Below are 21,142 nucleotides of genomic sequence, written 5' to 3'. Positions count from 1 at the left end.
AATAATGAAATGGAGATCTTTTTTAAAGGTTAAAACCTCATTCAAATTTATATCATATAGGGTTTATATTAAGTATAATATTGTATAACTGTAACAATTCAACTGTAAACCTAAAAATTTACAGTCAACTTTGAAAAAGATGCATCTTAGCTCAGAAAATTGTTATTGAATATGTCAATGCTGTTGTAATGAAATGCTTCTTCTAAATATGTGGTTATTAAATAAATAATAAACTGAAAAAAATGAACAAGAATGAATGAATGAGTGGTCACACTCAGGGTGGCAGCCTTGTGACTGAGCTCCAACTGAAGCACTTGTGGCTTTATCAAATCTTAGAGGGACTTCCTGCGCCTGCATGTTGTCATGATGTTGAATATGAACATGGCCCCCCAGCAGGACTCCTTGACAGCAGACAACTCTGTAGAGTAAGGAAGGCCACACTTCACTTCATCTGACTTTCTCTCCTGATGCTCAGCAGTGAAGAAATTCTCAGTCCTATTCCTGCTCAAAACTAGCCACAAATTCCTCATGTCAGTGAGCTCTGCCTGCCCCCAAGCAGGCCCAGCCTATAGCCACGGGTCACACTCTATTTGGAGCACCTTTCCTCTCCAAGATGGTTCACTGTTTCTCAAAGCTAAACATGAGGCTTCCTTTCTGAAGCCTCCTGGGTAACATGAAGCTTTAAGTGACTTCTCTCTGTTTTCTCTTGTTCATCTGCCATTGGCTGCAGAGGTGTCAGCAGAGACCCTTGCTGCAGATAGGGAAAAGGGTCTACTTTCTTCCCTGAAAAGACATTGACAGTGAAATTCAATCTCTGCCATCTTTGCAGAGCACTTCTCATGTCTTCGCTCCCTACATCCCCAGTCTCTCTCACTGTGTGTGTGTGTGTGTGTGTGTGTGTGTGTGTGTGTGTGTGTGTGTGTGTAGTGTGATGTCCATGCCTTAACTCCCTATGTCTCCAAGCTGGGATCCAAGTGCCATGAAGACTCTGGGGTCTCAGGGCAAACCAGTGACCTGTTTCTTCTTCACTAAACAGCTGCCACATCCCTGGGCTCCAGACCCCTTCCTCAAATCCACCAGACTCTGATCCTGTGACAGTGGTTCCCGTTTTAGTAGTCAAACCTCCCTCTAACTCACTCTCATGAAAACTATAAGGATTATAATGGCCTTCCAGGATCTTTTCCCACCCTAAGCAATCTCATTCATTCACTCCCTACAAAGGTCAGAACTAGCTCACTTCTGCACAGTCCTATTCCCCTGTAAGGAACACAGTCAGGCTATAGGGTTGAGGGCAGAGGCCAAGGTCAGGGTGGGGTAGGAGGGTCTACTCATCCTCCCACAGGGAGCAATTTCCATTTCAGCATCAGCTCATGGTCCAGACAATTGAATAGCATTTTTAATCTAGCTTTGAAGTTAGGAGAATAAAAGGAATTCAGTTCAGAGGAAGGAAGAGATGGAGAGATGGCTCAGTTATTAAAATACTTGCCACAAAAGATGAAGACCTGAGTTTGGTCTCCAGCACCCACATAAAAAGTCAGATATAGCAGTGCACATCTGTAATCCCAATGTTGGGGAGGTGGAGACAGGAAGACCTTAAGGCTCTCTGACTAGTCAGCACAGTTGACTTGGGGAGCTCCTGGTTCAGTGGGAGTCTATCTCAAAAAATAAGGTGGAAAAATACTGAACAGGACAGGAAATATCAACTTCTTGCCTCCAGATGCATGTTCACATGTGTTTATGCAGCACGTACATGCAGGAATACATATTCCACATATATATACTATAAATAAATAAGTAAATAAACAAACAAAATAAAAAATAGGGGAATCAGAGGCAAAACCCTTAGAAGAGGCTGGTGTGAATCTCTTAACCAACGTCAGGTATTTTTATGAGCTATTAATTCTCATTCTATTAGGAGATAATAGTATCTTATATTAGCAAATGTGAGCTCATATTATTTCAAGCTTTGAACTGGAGAGTTCTAAAGGCAGATGTAATGATTTATGGAAGGGTAATGTCTGAATATAAAAGAAAGGAGGAAAAGAAAAAGTTCTGGGCACAGGATGGAAAGCTAGTACCCCCACCATTAGGACAGCAACAGGCCTCCTGGGGAAGGAGTGGGCACACAGGGGGCAACCTCAAAGGTGTCAAGCCATTTCATGACACCTGTGTTGAAATGGCACATGACAACAAACACTAAATGAAATTTCCCTCCCAATGCAAAATGCAATTCTCATCTTCCCATAAATCCTGCCTGGGGTCTCCACTGTAATTTCTTAGGCTCATAACCGTATCACAAGGTCACTCTGAAATTAGTTTGCAGGCTGTCCTCAACACGGTAGCCACGGTTGGCTAAAGGACAGGAAAAATCACATTTGTATGCTTTATGATAATATGAACACTTAAAAGAAAAACAAACTTCTAATCCCATTAACTTCCTTAGAACTTGTTAATCTTCTTTGCTTTTTTTCTTTGTTTTGTATGATCTTAATGCATGTACATATATTCTGGTAGACTTGTTCTAATTACTCTTCAGGTGGGTATACCCCCTAAGCCCAGTAGATAGCTCTCATTCTTAACACAAAGAAAAGTTGCCTCTGTGTTCCCAAATGTTTGGTGTGTATCACTAGGAAATCATTAGAGTGCAAGGACATTCAAAGGAAGTTCTTTATCTACAGAAAGCAAACAATTTCACTTCTAATATCTTGACTGTTCCCTTCCCTTCAACTGTCAACCCAGATTTTACACTTGAAGGAAAGGATTGCATCTCTCCATGGGAAGTTTATAATAACTGGAAAATTAAAACAAAACTGTTGTACATCTCTTTTGTAATCGATAAAATTGATGTATGCTTAGTACAGAAGACTTGACACATGTCAGTAAATGAAGAAATGAGACTCTACAATCAGGGGAGTATGCAGATCTTCTGCCTCAGCTTTGATCGTCCCACACAGTGTGGTGCCTGGCACTCACAGGCTCTCAAGAGAGTTCATGGTTTGAATTCAGAAGATAAATATTACTCTAGTCTCTCCGTCATTAACATTGAGTTCTAGTCACTTTTATTCTTCTGTGTTGTGTCTATTTACATGCATATATGTTTTTATAAAGTATGGCCACTTGGAAGTCAGTTTGCTAATCTGTGCATTTTATTTTATTTAGCACCCTAGTACGTGGAGAGCATTTTCCCATGCCAGTAATTCTTTTAAACGCTGTTTTATCAGCTCTGCTACACTTTTCTATGTAAATATGTTAAAGATATTTAATCATTCCTCAATTACTAGGGGCCAGGGGATTCCAAATTGTTTCAGTTACAATGAACTATGTGGAGATTGTATTCATGTATAATATTTATGTTTTGAAAATGAATTCCAATAATGGAGGAGGACATTCTTTATCATTGCCTTGACAAGACACTCCACAGAAGCAGCTGGAAGGTGCAAAGCTTTGTTTAGCTCACGGATTTAGAGAAGTTTCAGCCCATCATGGCAGGGAATGACTTGGCAGGATTCAGGGTAGTGAGAGCATGTTGCTAGGGCTAGTCATATCATAGATGCAGGCAGGTGAGAGAGTGCAGGACCCAACCTCACGCCGGTATTAGCTTCAAGGTCAGCCCCCGATAGGCACTGCTGCTAGCCAGGCCCTGCATCCCAAAGATCCCACTATCTCCCAAACCAGCATCACCAGCTAGAGAACAAGTGTTCAGACATATGACCCTGGGGGACATTTCAGACTAAAGCTGTGACAAGGACCAGAAGTTTCCAAAACAATTCAATGAGTTTTTGCTCCTGTTGATACATTTTGTTCCATCTAGAAAGTTCCATGAGATTTTTCTGTTGTTTATAATTTTCGTCATGTGAAGCTTTTATACAACACACTTCCCCTAATTGTACTGAAAAGAATTTTAAGATTTTACCTGTTTATACTCTTTTCTTTTGTTTACTTTGCATCCCATTTCAAGACCTGTGAACTTCTTTTAGTGAAAGGCTTATCAGTATTACGTGTACAGACTTGGAATTCAGGGGTCTACAAACCTGGATGGGGGAAAATGCATCCTTATTTTTTCTAGCCTCAAGGTGAAATTGAGTACAACCTTCAACAGAATGCAGGCAACCAGAGTCCCCATGACAGCCCTTCTTACCAGCGGAATCCGAGATGCTCATGGCATGTTGCTATTCTAATCAGTATCTTAAAATGAAGCTCAGGCCCAATACACACTCAACATCACAGTGGTTATCAGAAGTCTGTGAAGCTTTGTTTTCAAGATTTCATTAAGGAATACGTATAACATATCATCATTTTAGAAATATTTTAAGGGCTGCATTCTAATATAATTGCATTCCTTAGTCTTCCTATGAATTTTATTTTAGGAAATTAAGAACATTATTCTGAGGAAATAGTCATAGGTTTCAGAACTGTGGAGGGTCTACAGCACCAAACCCAGATACAAGCAAGGCATTAGAAGTACAGTGTGATAATCAGAAGAAAACACGAATTTCCCAGGTACAAATCACTTTGCAAACCATTAGAGAGTCTACAAATGTAAAGCACACATATTGTAAATAAGTAAAAATGAAAATCTGGGTATAGTGGTACACATTTGTAATCTCAGTGCTGAGGAGGCAAAAACAGGTGGGTCCCTGGGGCTCAGTGGCCAGTCTAGCCACATCAGAGAGCTTCAAGCCAGTGAGAGACCCAATAAACAAGGTGAACTGTGTCTGAGGAATAATACCTAAAGTTGAAGTCTGACTTCCACATATATGTGTGTATGCATATACACTAACACACCACACACATGCACATAAACATATACATACAAATATACACGTGTACATATAATACACACAAACATAATGCATATGTTTGTATGTGTACAGTTTATATGTGTTTATTTATATAATGTATATGTATGTATATATATTCATTTTCTTGGAATATTGTTTTGTTAGTGAAAACCATGTGCCCTCATGGCTATGCAAGCCAAACTCAGGTGGTACCTAATATATTAATATTTGGGGGGGCGGTTCAATGGACCAGATGTTAAACTAATGTAGCCCCAGATCCCTGTTTTTATTATCTGTGTTGGCTGAGGGAATGATACCTTGCTCATTCTGTGACTGGCCTGGTTGTGTGTTTTTCCTGCAGGAGTGCACCCAAGCCAGAGTAAGGAAGGTGCCAGGGAACTTCCCATATCATGATGAAGCTGTTTAGGTTGTTGCCCAAAATGCTGACAGATCAAACATACTAAAACTACAAAATCTCACCTTGGCGCTGAGCCAGATTCTGTAAGCCCTTCCGTGGATATGCAAAGCAAGTAGTTCCAGCCTCACTAACTGCACAACATACAGCAGCCCTTGTGTGCAGTTCTCCTAAGAAATGCCTTAAGCTGAAGCCTGGGGCTTCTGTGTTTCCAGTTCTGGGACACAGCCTGACCCATCTCAAGACAGCGCCCCTCTAAGAACTCCCCTGAAGTCATTGTTAGGGTGACTCTGCTGTAGTTTTGCACAGAACAACAGTACATGGCAAAGCATTTCATCCCAAGCACCTTGCTCACAGTCTTTTGACTGGAAAAGAGCAAGGCTCAGCCCTGCACACACATCTTCATCTCTCTGTGTGAATTACTTGGGCATCTCTGTGACAAAAATACTTGAAACAACCTAAAAGAGAAAGGACTGATTTTGTTATCGGCCTCATGGGGTTGTCACAGCTGCTTGGCCCCATGCACTTGGGAAGAAGCTCAGGGCAGGGAGACTGTGGACAGCAAAGCTGCTCTCTTATGGTGGGTAGGAAGCAGAGTAGCACCAGGGATAACAGCTCTTCAAGGACTCATCCCCATGACCTAATTCCTTCAATTAGGACTCACTTTCTAACCTTCGAAAATAGTGATACAACACATGAACCTGTATTGGGGGTGGGGGATTCAAGCTGTCTCAGTTCTTTGAGAGTTGACCTTTCCACAGCTCAGTCCTCAGAGCCCACAGCATCAGCAAACCCTCTGCCTTGGCTTTCCCATTGTTCGATTTTTGCAATTAACTTCTGAATTCAGGGGATCCTGGTTCTTTTATTGTGTGGTAAAATAAACTCCTTTGACTTGCATTCAAATGGAAAAGTGTTTAAAGAACTGAGCCATCTCACATGTTGATAGGGACATGGTACAGTTTGTGAAAGTATAGGACTACTGTCAGAGCTTTGGGAAACTTGGACCCATCATAACCATTCTTATCCATAAACCCCCATCTCCTTAAGGAGTCAGGAAAAGAATGATCTACACATACTACTATTGGTTATGTTGAAATATCTGTCTCTCAACCCAAACACCCTTCCCATGTTTCCTGTCAGATACATACCACTGTGGAGCCCCCAGCCCCTCAGGAACTCCATGTGAGTTTTCATCATCATCATCATCATCATCATCAATCACCATCCTTTTAGAGACAGGGTCTCATGTAGCTCAGGCTGGTTTCAAGCTCATTGTATAGCTGAGATAATCTTGATCTTCTGATCCTCCTGCCCCTGTCTCCCAAGTGCTGGAATGGCAGGCATGTGCTTACACAAGATTGATGTGGTGCTGGGAATCTAACCCAGCAACTTATGTACACTAGACAAGCACTTTGTCAACTAAGCCACACCCCCATCCCTCCATACAGGTTCTCTCTCTGTTATAAGGGCTCACAAATCAAACATGATGTTGCCTTCATCCATGCTGTCTGTGCCTTTGTGAGGGCTCAGCAGACCATTTAGTGGGTGCCCCATTCAGGAGCTGTGCAAATACAGCATTAAGTGACTGCAGACAAAGAAATCTCAGGGGCCAACCCTGATGCTGACTGACCCCAAAGGCTGCTTCTTATACAGAAGATGTCCCCACAGATTTCTCCTGCACATTTTGAAATTGACCTTGATATGATTATATTTCATATTGGTCTTCTGCCCATAAATGAGAAACCCAGTTTGCTCTGAAATGTTTTATAATTAAGACTATTGGAAAGGAGGTTCTTTACCTTGCAACTGAGGCAAAGGTCACTTGGTATCTTATTTCCGTAGTAGGACAATTGGTCCTACCTTTGAGACAAAGATTAAGTACCCAGGAGCCACCAGCATTCATTGGATGGAGTTTAATTTAAAGAAACAAACTGCTTCAAAACAGTGGGTTGAGAAATCTCCCAGCGCTGCCTACAGTTGGAGTGGCAGGCTAGGGGAGCTTTCTTCAACTTTTGATTACAAAACTGTTAAACTGAGATGTGGGTCAGTTGGTATGGTGCTTGCTTAGCATGTATGAGGCCCTGAGTTTGATGACAGCCCTGCAGAAACCAAGCATGGAGGTTCATGTCTCTAATGCCAACACTCAGATGGAATAGCAAGGCTCAGGAGCAGGAGTTCAAGGTCATCCTTGGCCAAGTAGGAAGTTGAGGGGAGCAGGGGCTCCGGGTGACTCTGCCCCCGAAAAGTATTTAAACTGAAGTAATTTACATTTAAAAGGAGAAATAAAACAGTGATCCAGAGAGACTAAAAATAACCTGGTAACTGGTAACAGTGAGTCCCAGTGAGAAGTATCTATTAATTTAATGAGATTTAGTCTTATGAATATGAATATGCAGTTATTATATCTTCTTCACAAAACACTTTGAGGCTTAAGTCGTGTTTTTAAATGAAACATGGCTCTTTTCATTGCAGCCAGTTTGTTCAACCACTCAGCAGTGGATGGGCTTTGTTTATCTCCACTCAGGACCCGTTAAGGAAAAGGAAATCATACAGCTAGAAAAGGAAGGCTGACTTGCTTGAGTCTGGATAGAGAAAGGCATTCCACACTGATGGGCAGAGGGGATTTTGTTGTTGTTGTTGATACAATGTTACACAATTGTAGCTATGCCAGGGACTGTGGGGTATGACCGATCCCCAGCACCTGGAACGCAGAGGCTGAATGAACAAGAGTTCAAGGTCATCCTAGACTACATAGTGAGGTCTGATATCAAAAGAAAGAAAGGAAGGAAGGAAGGGAGGCAGGGAAGGAGGGAGAAGAGGGGGAAAAGGAGGGAAGGGGGAGGGAGAGAGGGAAGGAGAGAACACTCTGTATTTCCATGAACACTAAATAATGAAATACGCTTTCTAAAATTACTTCAAGCTTGAAATGAGGTTGCTGAAGTCAAGAATAAAAAGCAAGGGTCTCTGCAGGAGTATAAAGTCCAGAGTCCACAGTACTGACGTATTCCCATGGTTAGAAGCCCAGAAGTCACCCAGACAGTCCTCGGGGTAGCTGGCACAATGGCACAGGTCAGAGGAAAATCTCCTCTAGAGACATCTCTCCAGACCCCATCCACAGCAGCAGTAAAGGGGGCCCATCTGGAGAACGCTGCCAGGGTGTGGTTTCCAAAAGCCAGGAGGTGAGGTGGTATCTCTACAGTGGGGCTGTGAGCAAGGCTTCCTCAGTGGGTCCTGTAGATTTTCTTTTATTTTGCATCATAACGTCCCATGAACTACTACTTAATCTTCTAAACAGCTCCCCAGGCACCGGAGAGCAAATCACCAAATGCAGCATCTAACTGAGTCCTAGGGAACCCTAGAACTGTGGGGGTGTGTGAGGAGAAGGTCACAGCAAGAGCCTCCTCAGAGCCAAATAGCAAGGCTCACTGAGCACTGGAGGGACCCACAGACCACTGGGCCTGGCTTGAGAGGTGGCTCCCTTCTCCCTGAGAAAGCACTGAGTGTCTCAGAAGGAGCATGGACTATGCTCACGTCCACAGTGAACGTGCATCAGGACCAATGCGCATCATTACCAAAGTGACTGCAACAAAGCTTCCTCTTAGATGTTACAGTGAGCTCATATGAACACGCCACACAACACAGCTATGGGTCAGAAACCAGTTTGGGAACATAAAGTTAGTTACAGAAACATAGACATAGAGAAACATAGTCATAGACAGTACCTGGGTAGAAATACCTGTAATCCCAGCTCTAGGGAGGGTAAGGCAGGGAGACTGTGAAGTTCAAGCCTAGCATGGACTCAGGATAAAGATTCAAAGAGGAAAGGCTGGGGAGATAGCTGTCAGTCAAGCGAGTGCTGCACAAGCGGAAGGATGCTCCTTGATCCCCAGCATCCACAGCAAACAAGCCAGAGGCTGTAATGCTTGCTCATAATCCCAGAGCTGGGGAGGTGGAGAAAAGGAGATCTCTGGGGCTCCAAGGTCAGTCAGTCTAGCCTGCTTATTGAGCTCCAGGCCAGTGCGAGACTCTGCGTCAACAAATAATGTGAATAGTGCCTGAGGAATGACACCAAGGTTGATTTCTGACCTAACATATACATATGCACACACGCGCACGCGCACACACAAACACATACACACGCACTTTTAAACTTCTAACAGGTAAGAGAATGAGAATGAGAAGGGGAAATGAGCAAAGAAATAGACATAGGCATAGGCCCAGGCATTAGTATTCTTCCTTACAGGTCACAAAAGTCTATATGTATTTACATGCTCATGTCTCAGTAGAAGTAGAAGTTTCAAGTTCAAAAATTCACAGGAGGACAAATCTCAGCACATGTTTTTCTACATGGGCTGTCACATGCCACACTGAATGTGATGGAAGCTGCAGACGATTTCAGTAAGTCTGACTCTGAGGAATATCATGTTGCTGCAATGCAAGGGTGGGTGGGTAGTACTCCATGAAATCCCAGAGCCGCAGCAATTAGCATCACCATGACCACGGAACTGGAGTGTTCAAGACATCTGACGAACACCAACAAGCAGTGGAATATAATTGTTGTTGCTATTAGGTTATTATTTATGTTGCATTTGTTATTTTTTAGCTCTAGCTAAAAAACATCAGTATTTTCCACTTTGAGCTCCCCTGGAGACCTGGTGAGCCCACAGTGGCAGTATCTGCCCGAACACAGTAACTTACCACCATTACCCACAGAAAAAGAATGATAAATAATTCAACTCTAAATTTGGTCCCCTACTTGGAAATGGGAGTTATTAAACACCAAATATATGGGTATAATAAAAGTAAAGCAACAAAGGGTAAATTAAGGCAAGCTGCGTGTTCCCTCACGCCACCACAGAATGAGATTGACTGAGTGTTGGGGAGTGGTAAACGAGGCCGCCTGAGGCCTAATTTCATAGAGAATTGGGCTCATAATTCCCCTTAACTGCCATGCCACGATGCATGAATTACTATTGCCTCCTTGCTCAGTCTATATGTTTCTCACAGGGCAATGCAGAAATGCTTATGTTCTCTAGGCTCAAATGTAGGGCCCTGTTAATGAAATCCTGAGGCCTTCCCCTCCACTGTACCCCCAAAATCCTCCAGCTGAAGTTGCATCTTCCAAACACAGCATTCTGGGAACACTTCTCATCCCATCTCCCCCATCTCCCCTATACCTGTGTATAGGCCTCTGTTCACAAGAAGAGATGTGAAGAGGTGAGGGTTGGGATGCTCAGTTGGTAAAGTGTTTGCCGTGCACAGAAGGATCTGAGTTCGATCCCTGAAATCCATGTAAAAGAGCTGGGTGTGGAGGTGCATGCCTGTAATCCTAAGGACAGCGAGGTGGAGACAAGTGGATCCTTGGGATTCACTGGTCAGTCAGCCTAGCCTACTAGGTGGCCTCCGGTTCCAGTGAAAGACCCTGTCCCAAAAAGTAAGGTGGATGGAGCCTGAATGGAACCTGAAGAACAATACCTGAGGTTGACCTCTGGCCTCCACACACACATCTGTACACACAAGACCACACAAAGAAGCAAAGAGGCAATATTATATACACCATTATTCAAGATTTCCCCACCTCAGCACGATGCTTTCAGGTGGCTCTGATGTTGATGAACACAGACTCAGACCCGGGTCACCTTCATCATCTCTGAGAGACATACATTTAACTCAGCCCCTCTCCAGATGGAGACTTCGGTGGTCTCTAACTGTTTAATATTTCCAAACAGTTCAACTGTCAACTTGCTCCTGGTCTCTCCTACCCACATCTGGGGCAGATGGACCTGAGCTGCCACATCAGGCCACATAAACAGAGTTAAACGCTTCCATAGCAGCATCCTCAGAGATACCTTTTCAGTTTCGTAACTTTTCTGGCTACACATAAGTCTCTGTTCTCCCTTGTCTTTGGAAAACCCTTTCACTGTTTCAATCCCCTTCTCTGCCAATATACAAGCCATTCAGGAGTATGGGAACAGCCCCCAACTTGCTGCCTCCCTAACATAGGTGCTACTGAAGCACAATGGGCTGGAAAGGCTCCTGATGGATTCTGAGTTTAAACATGCTGAGAAAGCTTTGCCTGTGCTCAGTTCAGGCTTTGTGTACAATTACAGTGATTCGCTGTGCACACTAGAGAATTTAAATTTAGATTGAAGAGAAAAGAACCGTCCAGAGTCTAGTGGACCTGAGTGTAAGAACTACATGTCCCATACAGGCATGCTAACCACCCAAATGTGATGAATAGCTTTTTCTACCCGGTGCTCTGGGTTACTTCCAAGTATGTGAACAGATGTGATGTATTTGAGTCTCAGGATAGTAAGAAGAGGGCAGAGTCTTCCCTCAGAAGAGCCACATAAATGCAGGGACTAAGTACTATGCTACCTGAGTGGCACACCTCTGCTCCTCTAGTTCTCTTCCAAAAATTCTTGTCCTGATAGTGGTAAGGGCATTGAAGAGGATAGACAGGTCAGTGCTGAAGATGTTACAACTGCCTTCTGAGACATCCAAAGGTCACCTTCATCCACAGGGAAAGGCAGATCACTTTGGCAGCTTTCCTCCATCCTTTCCAGCATGTTTAGGGTTAGGGTGGTTCTTGTTTTTTAAATATCAAAAGGTTGAACTGTCTTTACAGGCTGCTGGGCAAATACTCAAACCAAAGTAAGAAGCGTCCTTTGTTATTTCTCATCAGGGGCCTGGCATCTTGGCCCAGAGAAGCAGAGGGCAGTAGGGACACCAACTGTATTCTTCAGCCATGTGGAGCATCCGCAGCAGTGGGTAACAGCCATCACAGTCTGTGCTGGAATGAAGGAACCTTGCCTCCTGACTGCAATGTAGCAGTGTGACAGGGGCCAAGCATGCCAAAAGTGGCTTGCTCCATTCAGTAGTTAGGGAAATGCATGCCTAAGATACCATTAAGAGTTCTTTCCACAGCTACCATTCAGGACAAGTTTATTTAATCATTTTAATTTTATTACAGTTATTTCTTTGTATGTATAGAGGGGTGCTTGCCAGGGCACGCGTGTGGAGGCCAGAAGGCAGCTTGCACGAATTGGTTCTCTCCTTCCACCATGTGGGTCCCAGGGTTTAAACTGAGGTCAACAGGCTTGATAGTTTAACTGCTGAGCCATCTCCCTGCCACAACTTTATTTAATTTTTCCAGTTTTCCATGTTCCTTTTTTCTTAACTCAAGGACCCCTTGTTCAAGTTCTAACGGAATTTCAGAAACACATACTAAGCAGGTGGAGCAGAAACCACAGTGGGGAACCCTCACCTTCCGGATCGGCCCTGTCAGAGTTCTGGCCCAGACCTCTCAATTTTCCTGCTCTATATTTATTCATCAGCAAATTTTATATTATCCTTAGATAGCTTTTGCAGTCAATCAGATGGTTTTAATCACACTTTAAGACATGATTTGTGCATTATAATTGGTGTCATTTTAAAGTATACATTTGATGGTTTTATATTTTTTACAGACTTCAACAGCTATCCCCACTCTCTAATTTTAGAATGTTCAGTCACATCTGAAAAAGCCCACAACCAATATTAGTTCTCATTTTCTTCTCCCCAAGCTCCTATTAACTCCTTGCCTATATTCTGTGCCCATAAATCTGTCCACACTGATATTTTATATAAGCAGGCTTTTATAGCAGCCTTAATTACATAGCACGATGTTTCTAAGACCTGCCCCAATGCAGCATGAACTGATTCCCCTTTTTTCTCTACTGAATAGTATCTTATCTTACAAATAAAACACAAACTATTTATCCAATTTGTGGGTTTTAGTTTGTTTTCAGATTTCAGTTAGCATAACAAATGCTGCCATGAACACGTGTGTGCATGTTTCTTGTGGGTAGTTATTTTCTGTTCTCCTACACATATATTTAGCAGCAGATTTGCTGGGTCTAGTGGTCATTCTGTGATTGCCACATGTTGGTGCTGGCATTTTATTCCATCAGACTGACCTGTGGGCATATCTACGGGGGCACTTTCTTGACTGCCAATTGATATGAGAAGGTCAAGACCATTGGGAAACATGCCATCCCTGTGCAGGTGGGCCTGGACTGTATAAGAAATGTAGCTGAGTATGCTAGGGGAAGCAACCAGCAAGCAGCATTCCTGCATGGTCTCTACTTCCATTCTTGCCTCCAAGTTCCTGTCCTGAGCTCCTGCTTCCCTTGATAATGGACTATAACCTATAAGCCAAATAAACCCTTTCCTCCCGCAAGTTGCTGTTGGTTAGAATGTTCTATCACAGCAACAGAAAAGCAAACCAGAACACTAATCTTAACAATGTGTCAGTCAGTGCTATACAGCCTAACTTTGAATGTGGATTCTTGATTTCAACCTCATCTATATTTGAAGTATCAATTAAATATCAGTTCCTCTTATTGAAGCCCATTCTATTTCTTTTTATTTTATTTTATATTTTATGTGTATGAGTGTATTGCCTGCATGTATGTGAGTGCACCTGTGTTGTGCAATCCCGTGGAGGTCAGAAGAGGGCTTTGGACTCCCCTGGAACTGGAGTTAAGGATGGTTTGTAGCTGCCATGTGGGTGCTGGGAATCGAACCCGGGTCCTCTGCAAGAGCAGTCAGTGCTCTTAACTGCTGAGCCATCTCTCCAGCCTCCATTCTATTTCTTAAAATGTGTTTGTTTTAAACACAAAATTAGTATTTAGTGGAATAAAGAGACAATGATTATGAAGAAGATTGAATCCAGCAGTGCCTGCCTGCCTGCCTACAAGCTGTTGTCAAGAGATCAAGATTAAAAAAAAAAACACAGACGGACCCCTAAAGGAGACTGACTTGTCTCCAGGCTGTAGCTGTGCTGAGGAGCTGAGAGGTATTCAATCTGTGTGGTTCAAGTTTATTCAACCTTGGGTCTCTGTGTGGCTAACATCCTCTGCAGATGATGGGAAGCTTTGGGAAACCCCTCTCCATGACAGAATTTCAAGCACAAGGGGTTTGTTACATATATAAGTTGGTGACCAGGAGAGCAAGATTCTGAAAATGCGAAATGGGATGTAGGGATAGAGACCAATTGGTTATTCTGCCTCAAAGGAATCAAAATAGATCTTATCACAGAGCTATCACTCATATGGTAACACCATTATGATGAGAACCCAGCAACCAAACTTCTTCAAAGAAGGAAGATGAATTTAGAGGAGATAAGAGATCTTGACTAACTCCTGCTGAGCTCACCACTGCTGCAAAAGTGGCTCCTTACCCATGAAATTATACCTGTCACAGCGACTTCACTTCATTAAGGTGGCTTCCTGATCCATGGCAGATTACCAGCAATACAGCATCTATGACTCTCTCGCTAATGAGGATCTGCTTTCCTGTGTTCTGACAGTCAAGCTCCGAGCTTTAATAACTGAGAACCAGTCAGAGAGAAGGAAGGATTTATAAAGCAAAACAGCACATCAAGCAAACCTTTATCAAAGTGTCCACTCAGCAATACATTTTTCCAATGATCCTTGAAAAAGGGATAACTCGCTGTACTTTACTACAATCTGAAATAACAGAACAAGGTTTCCTTTATTCTACTTTCAAAAGACAGAAGTAAAATAACAGTTCTTTGGAGGAGATAACAGTTGAAGATGTTAATAAATAGGTGGTATCTGAAAACCTCCCTATTTTCATTTTATAGATTTTACTAAGGAGAAAACACACACAGTGAAAAACCTTAGACCAAATTGTTCACTGCAGAAATTAATTTACTGTCAGGCTCTCCCGGCTCTCTCCTTTAGGAGTCATAGACACCAATCTTCTGAAGAGTCTTCCTGGAACAATGTTTCTCTGATTTTTTTGAGTGAATTTCTTTGAACTACTGAACTGGAGACCACTTGGTATATATACATTTAAATTTGTATCATAATATGTATGTTAACAGATATACCATCTCTGAATTTCATTCAACAGGCAATTATAGGAAGCCTCCTGTGTACCAGACACTGCTTTGAGGCTGAGGACACAGCTGTAAGCAGCACTTGATTTTCATACAAAGGAGCTTTCAATCTATGCTTCCTCACCAAGCTCAGTCTGCTGACCTGTTATGTCAGGTTCTAACATTGTGCATATGTATGCACCACATATAAGATGGTTATTCTTGCAAGCATATCACCAATGTGTTTTATATGCATATATAATACACTCTGTCCATACATGTGTAAAACATATTTTATGCTCTGTTCCACATGTCTATACTTTCCTATCATCTGACCGCATAATATGAACCTGGCAATGGAATCTATGAATGAACCAGGAAGCTTCTCTACATGGGTGGCACTAAGCACCTCAGAGCTACACCTGGGTACTCTATCCAGGGAGTTGTTTCTTAAAGAAGACACTGGTGCCGATGACAGAAAAGGCCTGTCAGTGCCACACATTGGTGTACTTGGAGATGTCTTGGAGGTGTGGCAATCCGAAAGACCCAGATTCTCAGATCCTCAGACAATTTGTTCCATCCTCAGAGAGATCTACTCTTCCCTTCCATGCCGAAGATGAACTCAGCCAATTTTCTTTTGAGACAGGGTCTCCCTGTAGCCCCAGCTGGCCTGGAACTCACTATGTAGAATAGGATAGACTCAATTTCACAGAGATCCACATGCATCTACCACCAGAGTGCTAGGATTAAAGGCATATGCCATTACACCTGTCTCTCAACCAATTTTTAATGAGACATTTAACAGCATATAAACAATCCAAAAATACCTCATGATGGTTCATATCCCTTTGTATTTCATGGACAATAGTACTGCTACTATTAATCACTCATGATTGTCAATGGTAAAGCACAAGAGAAAATGAAAGCATATTGATTGAGACACTTTCCCCCATTTGACCCTCCTCTTCTGGTAGAGATTAAAATTATCCATCCATCCATCCTTCATTTATTCATCCTCCCACTCAATCCACTCATTTATCCATTATCCATTACCTGCTGAGCCAGCTCACCATGGGGCACAGTGAACCAGCCCCAATCCATCATCTACCCACCCACCCATCGATCCATCCATCATCCATCCACCCTTTATCCTTCCATTCAATCATCTATCTATCTGCATCTGCATTAGTTACTTTTCTTATTGCTGTGACCAAATACCTGAAATGAAGCAACTTAAGGAAGGAAGGACTTACTTTGGCTCTCAGCTTAAGAAGATTCTCCATGATAAAGGAGACTGCATGGCAGTAAGAATCTGAGGTGGGTGGTCACATTGCTTCTGCAGTAAGGAAGCAAAGAGCAGACAGGTGGTGAGGCCAGGTAATACAACCTCATGTTCCACCCTTAATGACCACTTCCTCCAGATAGCTTCCACTACTAAAGGTTCCGCAACCTCCCCATCAGCAGGAGACCAAGTGTTTGAACACATAAGTTTGTGGGGGACACGTCACATTCAAAGTACTATACCATCTATCCATCCATCCATCCATCCATCCACCTATCCATCCATCCATCCATCCATCCATTCATCCATCCACCCACCCATCTTAATTTCCATACCCACTCATCAATCTGTCCATTTTAGCATCCATCCACTTATCTGTCCCTCTGTTCTCATGCCTGTCAGCTACGTGATCCAAAGTTGCCTTTTGTGGGGATGGTCCTCATTATCCAAATCCCATCCCTGGTGTGGGCACAATGAACCATGAGCACATGTGGACTCTCCTGTGTAAGATCAAGTTCCCCCATGAAGCACACTCCTGCAAAAACATCCAGGGCAGAACTGAAACACAGGTTTCTTCTTTTTCCTCTCATTTTCCCTATAAGAAAAACAATGCTCAAATACTGGCCCCATGAGGAAGGGCACAGACCAGAACCATGGGTGACCTAGATTCCCTAAAACCAGCATCGAGGGGAAAGGAGTACAGAATGTCATTGAAGTCAAATGTCCCTGGATTGGTTTCAAGTGCTTTTTGGTAATGAACCAAGAAAAGAAAAAAGTAATAGCTACCAACTGAGATTCATCTCCTCTATATTATAATAAATAATGGAAAATAAATGTATTTTTCAAACACTGAGTTATGAAATTTAAAACTGCATTCCAGAAATAATACTCTACCTGCCTGGATCCATCCTTTCATTTTTGCTCACATTTCCAGTAATATAAAGAATAAAAAGAAACTTAAAAGTGACAAAGAAACATATGTGATGAGACTAAGAATTCTCCAGAGCCACAAATGAGGTTCTGGGAGAGAGAAATAAATCAAGAACTCCCGAGTCTCCAAGTTGGTCCTTGCCCAACTGTGAATTGCCTGTTTCTAATTTGGTGGTTATCAGAGGCAGATTCTGGTTTTAATTTCTCCCTAGAGTGATTGACAATTCCGTATAATTCTATAGCAAGCACACACTGTCCCACCACAAAGTCCCCATGAACAGATACAGTCATGCACATCACATTGAAATCTGCACTATAAAAGTGGGCTGTACCCTGTAAAAGAGAGAACTCTTGTGTTTACCACCTGCAGAAATGCCCCCATTTTAAGGGATACCAGACTTTCAGTTTATGTAGTGCTAAGAATTAGAAAAATGTCATGCTGGGTGGAACATCAACTGTAGATAAATACCACTGTGGGGATGACAGAAGTCACTGTGGTTCTATGTAGGTCCACAGTGAACAGTATCCCTCCCACTTCTACCAATCCAAAGATTCCACCCTTACATCTTACTTAGAGACATTAATAACATAGATAACACACACCAAATGTAAATCACTGTGGAGACAGTTGTTAGCAAATCTAGGAGAAATACAAAGCTCCCAGGCTAGCAGATCTGAGCAGAGCAAAGGCCAGGTGGGACTCACCTGCTTTCTGAGCCAGCAGATTTCTTCTGACAGATGATGACAGCTGGTGCGTACTTCCCAGTGTGGTCCATGCTCTGCTTGACATCCCAGATGGAAGGGCTGCTGGCTCTCACCCCAATGATGTTCACCCCTTTCTTAACCTTGGCCCTGTTGGAGACAGGAAGTGTACATCTGAGACAGCTCTGGGGAGTCCCCAGGTCCAGGTCAGCACTGGTGTTAGGAATATGGTGAGCTCATTTGTACATGGTTGTTTTATGGGTGTGAGTTCATGGGGACTAGAATTTAAACACAGATTTGTAACCACCTTCCTATGCATCTGCCCTATTTTCTTTTAAATATTGCTACCTTTACTGAAGGAGCTGATGAAAGTGTAGCTGGCCTTGAGCAAGCATTCGTTATATAAGGAAATAGAAAATCACTGTTCCTTTTATTAAAACGCAACACACAAAAAATTCTACCTGAAAAACACTTATACTGAGAAAACAAAATGGAAAAATGAAGTGAGCTAAAACTATAAAAGCAGCATTTATAACGAGAGTACCTACACCAAGAAGCTGTGCAGTCAGCCATGATGAACAGCAGCTACACCTTCTGATTTTCCCAGCTGTGTCTGAGTTCCATACAGGAGAACCAAGGCTTAGACAGGTAAGGGGATACTGATGGCTCTCAGCATACAGAGGTGCTGTGCTCTTAACAGTTCTATCTAACTTTTATGTTTCCATTCTTTCCATAGCATCATTTTCTTTATCACTATCACCACAACCTTCACCTTCATCATCATCATCATCATCACCACAGCCTCCATCTTCTTCATCACCATTATCATCCAGTCTTCATCACCATCACCATAACCTCTGTGTTTGTCACCATCATCACAGTTTCCATCTTGACCATCAACATGGCAACTTTTATCTTCATCATGATCATCACAACCTCATCTTTATCACCTCACAGTAACCTCCATTTTATCATCATCATCCCATCTTTGACATCAACGACAAAACTTCTGCCTTTATCACCGTTACAACTCCATTTTCATCACCATCAGTACAACCTCCATTTCTATCACCGCATTATAACCTGTCTTCATCATCATCACACCCCTATCTTCATTGCCATCATCAAAACCTCTGTCATCATCAATGCAACTTCTACTTTCATTACCCTCACCGTAGCCTCCATCTTCATTATCCTCATCACCACAACTCCCATCTTCATCATCGTCACCTCCACAAACCCATGTTCATCATCATCACCACAACCTCTTTCCTCTTCCTCCTCCTCCTCCTCCTCTTCCTCCTCCTCCTCCTCCTCCTCCTCTTCCTACTGTATCATGGCTACTCAACATAAATTGAATGCTACTTTAAATTCATTATAGTTCTGTCTCACTTCATTCTCTCAAATGTTCTGTTAGACTAGTTGCCATGAGAAACCTGGTCTCTCTCAAGGCTCCAGAGCAGAGGAAAAGGACTCGCACTGCAAGGTAGGACTAGGTTCTCCTAGCATGGTGAAATTTCTGGAGCTGGAGCTTATAAACTTGATTCCATTCACTTTCTCTGCTGCTTAATCACAATATCTAATATCTAATCATGATTTAGTCAAGAACACATTCATCAAAGCAGTGTGCCTTCCACTCAAGACTCCATTACTCATCTCCTCCCTTACCCACTTCTCTGTCACGGAAAGGAGCCATATAATTCCCACAGACTTTTCTGCCAAGTACCAGCACTTCTGTCCTTTTCATATAACCCAGATGAGGGAGAGAGGCACAGAGAACTGCTTTGCATGCTTGCCCTTGTATTTCTCTAAGAAATTTCAAAGGAGACAGTCTTTCCACCCCCTCTTCTGCAATGGTCCCCGAGCCCTGGGTGGGTAGATTTTAATGTATGAGTCCTGTCCAAAGACCCACACTCTGCAGACTCATGTTCTCTGCATTTTGACCATTTGTGACCTTTTGCCTTCCTGGCCATCTGTTGCATGAGGGAGCTTCATTGTTAAGAATTGAAGGATGAGATCAGTGTAATGGCTTTGATCTCAGCAGACCACCAGAGCGTGCCCAGTTCTGGCCTTCCTCTGGCCTCTCTCTGACAGAGGGGCTAAGAACTCAGGGGACTGCCTGAGAGCCCTGGGATCCTGCCTCCGCATGGTGGTGAGCTTCCCCTAATTGCACCATACCCATCCCCTTACCTGGGTTTTGTGAGGCCCCTCCCAAGGCCCCAGGGCAGATCTGGCTTTGGTAGGCTAAGGCTGAGATTCTAGCAGACAGCCTGAGAGGGTGAGTTCTGACCTCCATGGTGTAGCAGGTCTGAGTTCAGCAGACCACCAGAGAGTGCCCAGTTCTGGCCTTCCTCAGGCCTCTCTCTGACAGAGGGGCTAAGAACTCAGGGGGCTGCGTGAGAGCCCCTGGATTCTGCCTCCAAGGGGTGGTGAGCATCCTCCTAATTGCTCCATACCCATCCCCCTACCTGGGATTTCATGATGACCCTCCCAAGGTCCCAGGGTAGATATGGCTTTGGTAGGCTAAGGCTGATATACTAGCAGACAATCTGAGAGGGTGGACTGTCTGAGAGTGCCCAGATCTTGCTTCTATGTGGTGAAGGAAGCCTAAGTGTACCTGACTGGAACCTGAATTGGACTTCGGTGGGTACTCGTGAAGAGCTGATCTGAAGCCATCAGTTCCCTCCAAATTAAACCTGAGAGAATCTGAACCCTGTACCAACCAGCTTTACATAACCAATAAAGAAAGGATCTAGGCATCCGGATAATACAAACAGAAGCATACTTCAACTTAATTCTCATATCAGAATCATAAACAACAAAAGAAATTCACATACCATGATCACAATGAAAGAATAATAAAATGGAAAGCCAAAATGCTATTTCCCCACAAAACTCCACCAATCCTATAGAAGAGTTCTACAAGGAGAACCCCTAGAGATAAACCAGGACACAGAATTTAAAAGAACAATCATATACATGATCAATGAATTCAACAAATTTAAAGAACGTGAACAAACAAATCAAAGAGCTAAAAGAAGATAGGGATAATCTTTTGAATGAATTCACAAAAGAGAAACATTGAAGAAAACTCTGGCAGAAATGAAGAAGGAAGTGCAAAACTCAATAAGCCAACTTGAAACAAC

At 42.9% G+C, this 21,142-nt stretch overlaps 1 protein-coding gene across 1 annotated transcript in view; it reads right to left on the bottom strand.

Moving 5' to 3' along the window:
• Tmem132d (transmembrane protein 132D) overlaps positions 1-21,142 on the bottom strand; it is a 767,785-nt gene that overhangs the window by 413,949 nt on the left and 332,694 nt on the right. The window contains exon 3 of the mRNA XM_008853784.2: positions 18,000-18,146. Within this exon, the coding sequence (XP_008852006.1) occupies positions 18,000-18,146 (147 nt within the window). The remainder of the gene's footprint in view (positions 1-17,999; positions 18,147-21,142) is intronic.

This window comes from Nannospalax galili, unplaced genomic scaffold (genome assembly GCF_000622305.1).
Source record: "Nannospalax galili isolate Female #2095 unplaced genomic scaffold, S.galili_v1.0 scaffold566, whole genome shotgun sequence".
NCBI lineage: Eukaryota > Metazoa > Chordata > Mammalia > Rodentia > Spalacidae > Nannospalax > Nannospalax galili.
This window is presented reverse-complemented; position numbering and strand designations above follow the sequence as displayed.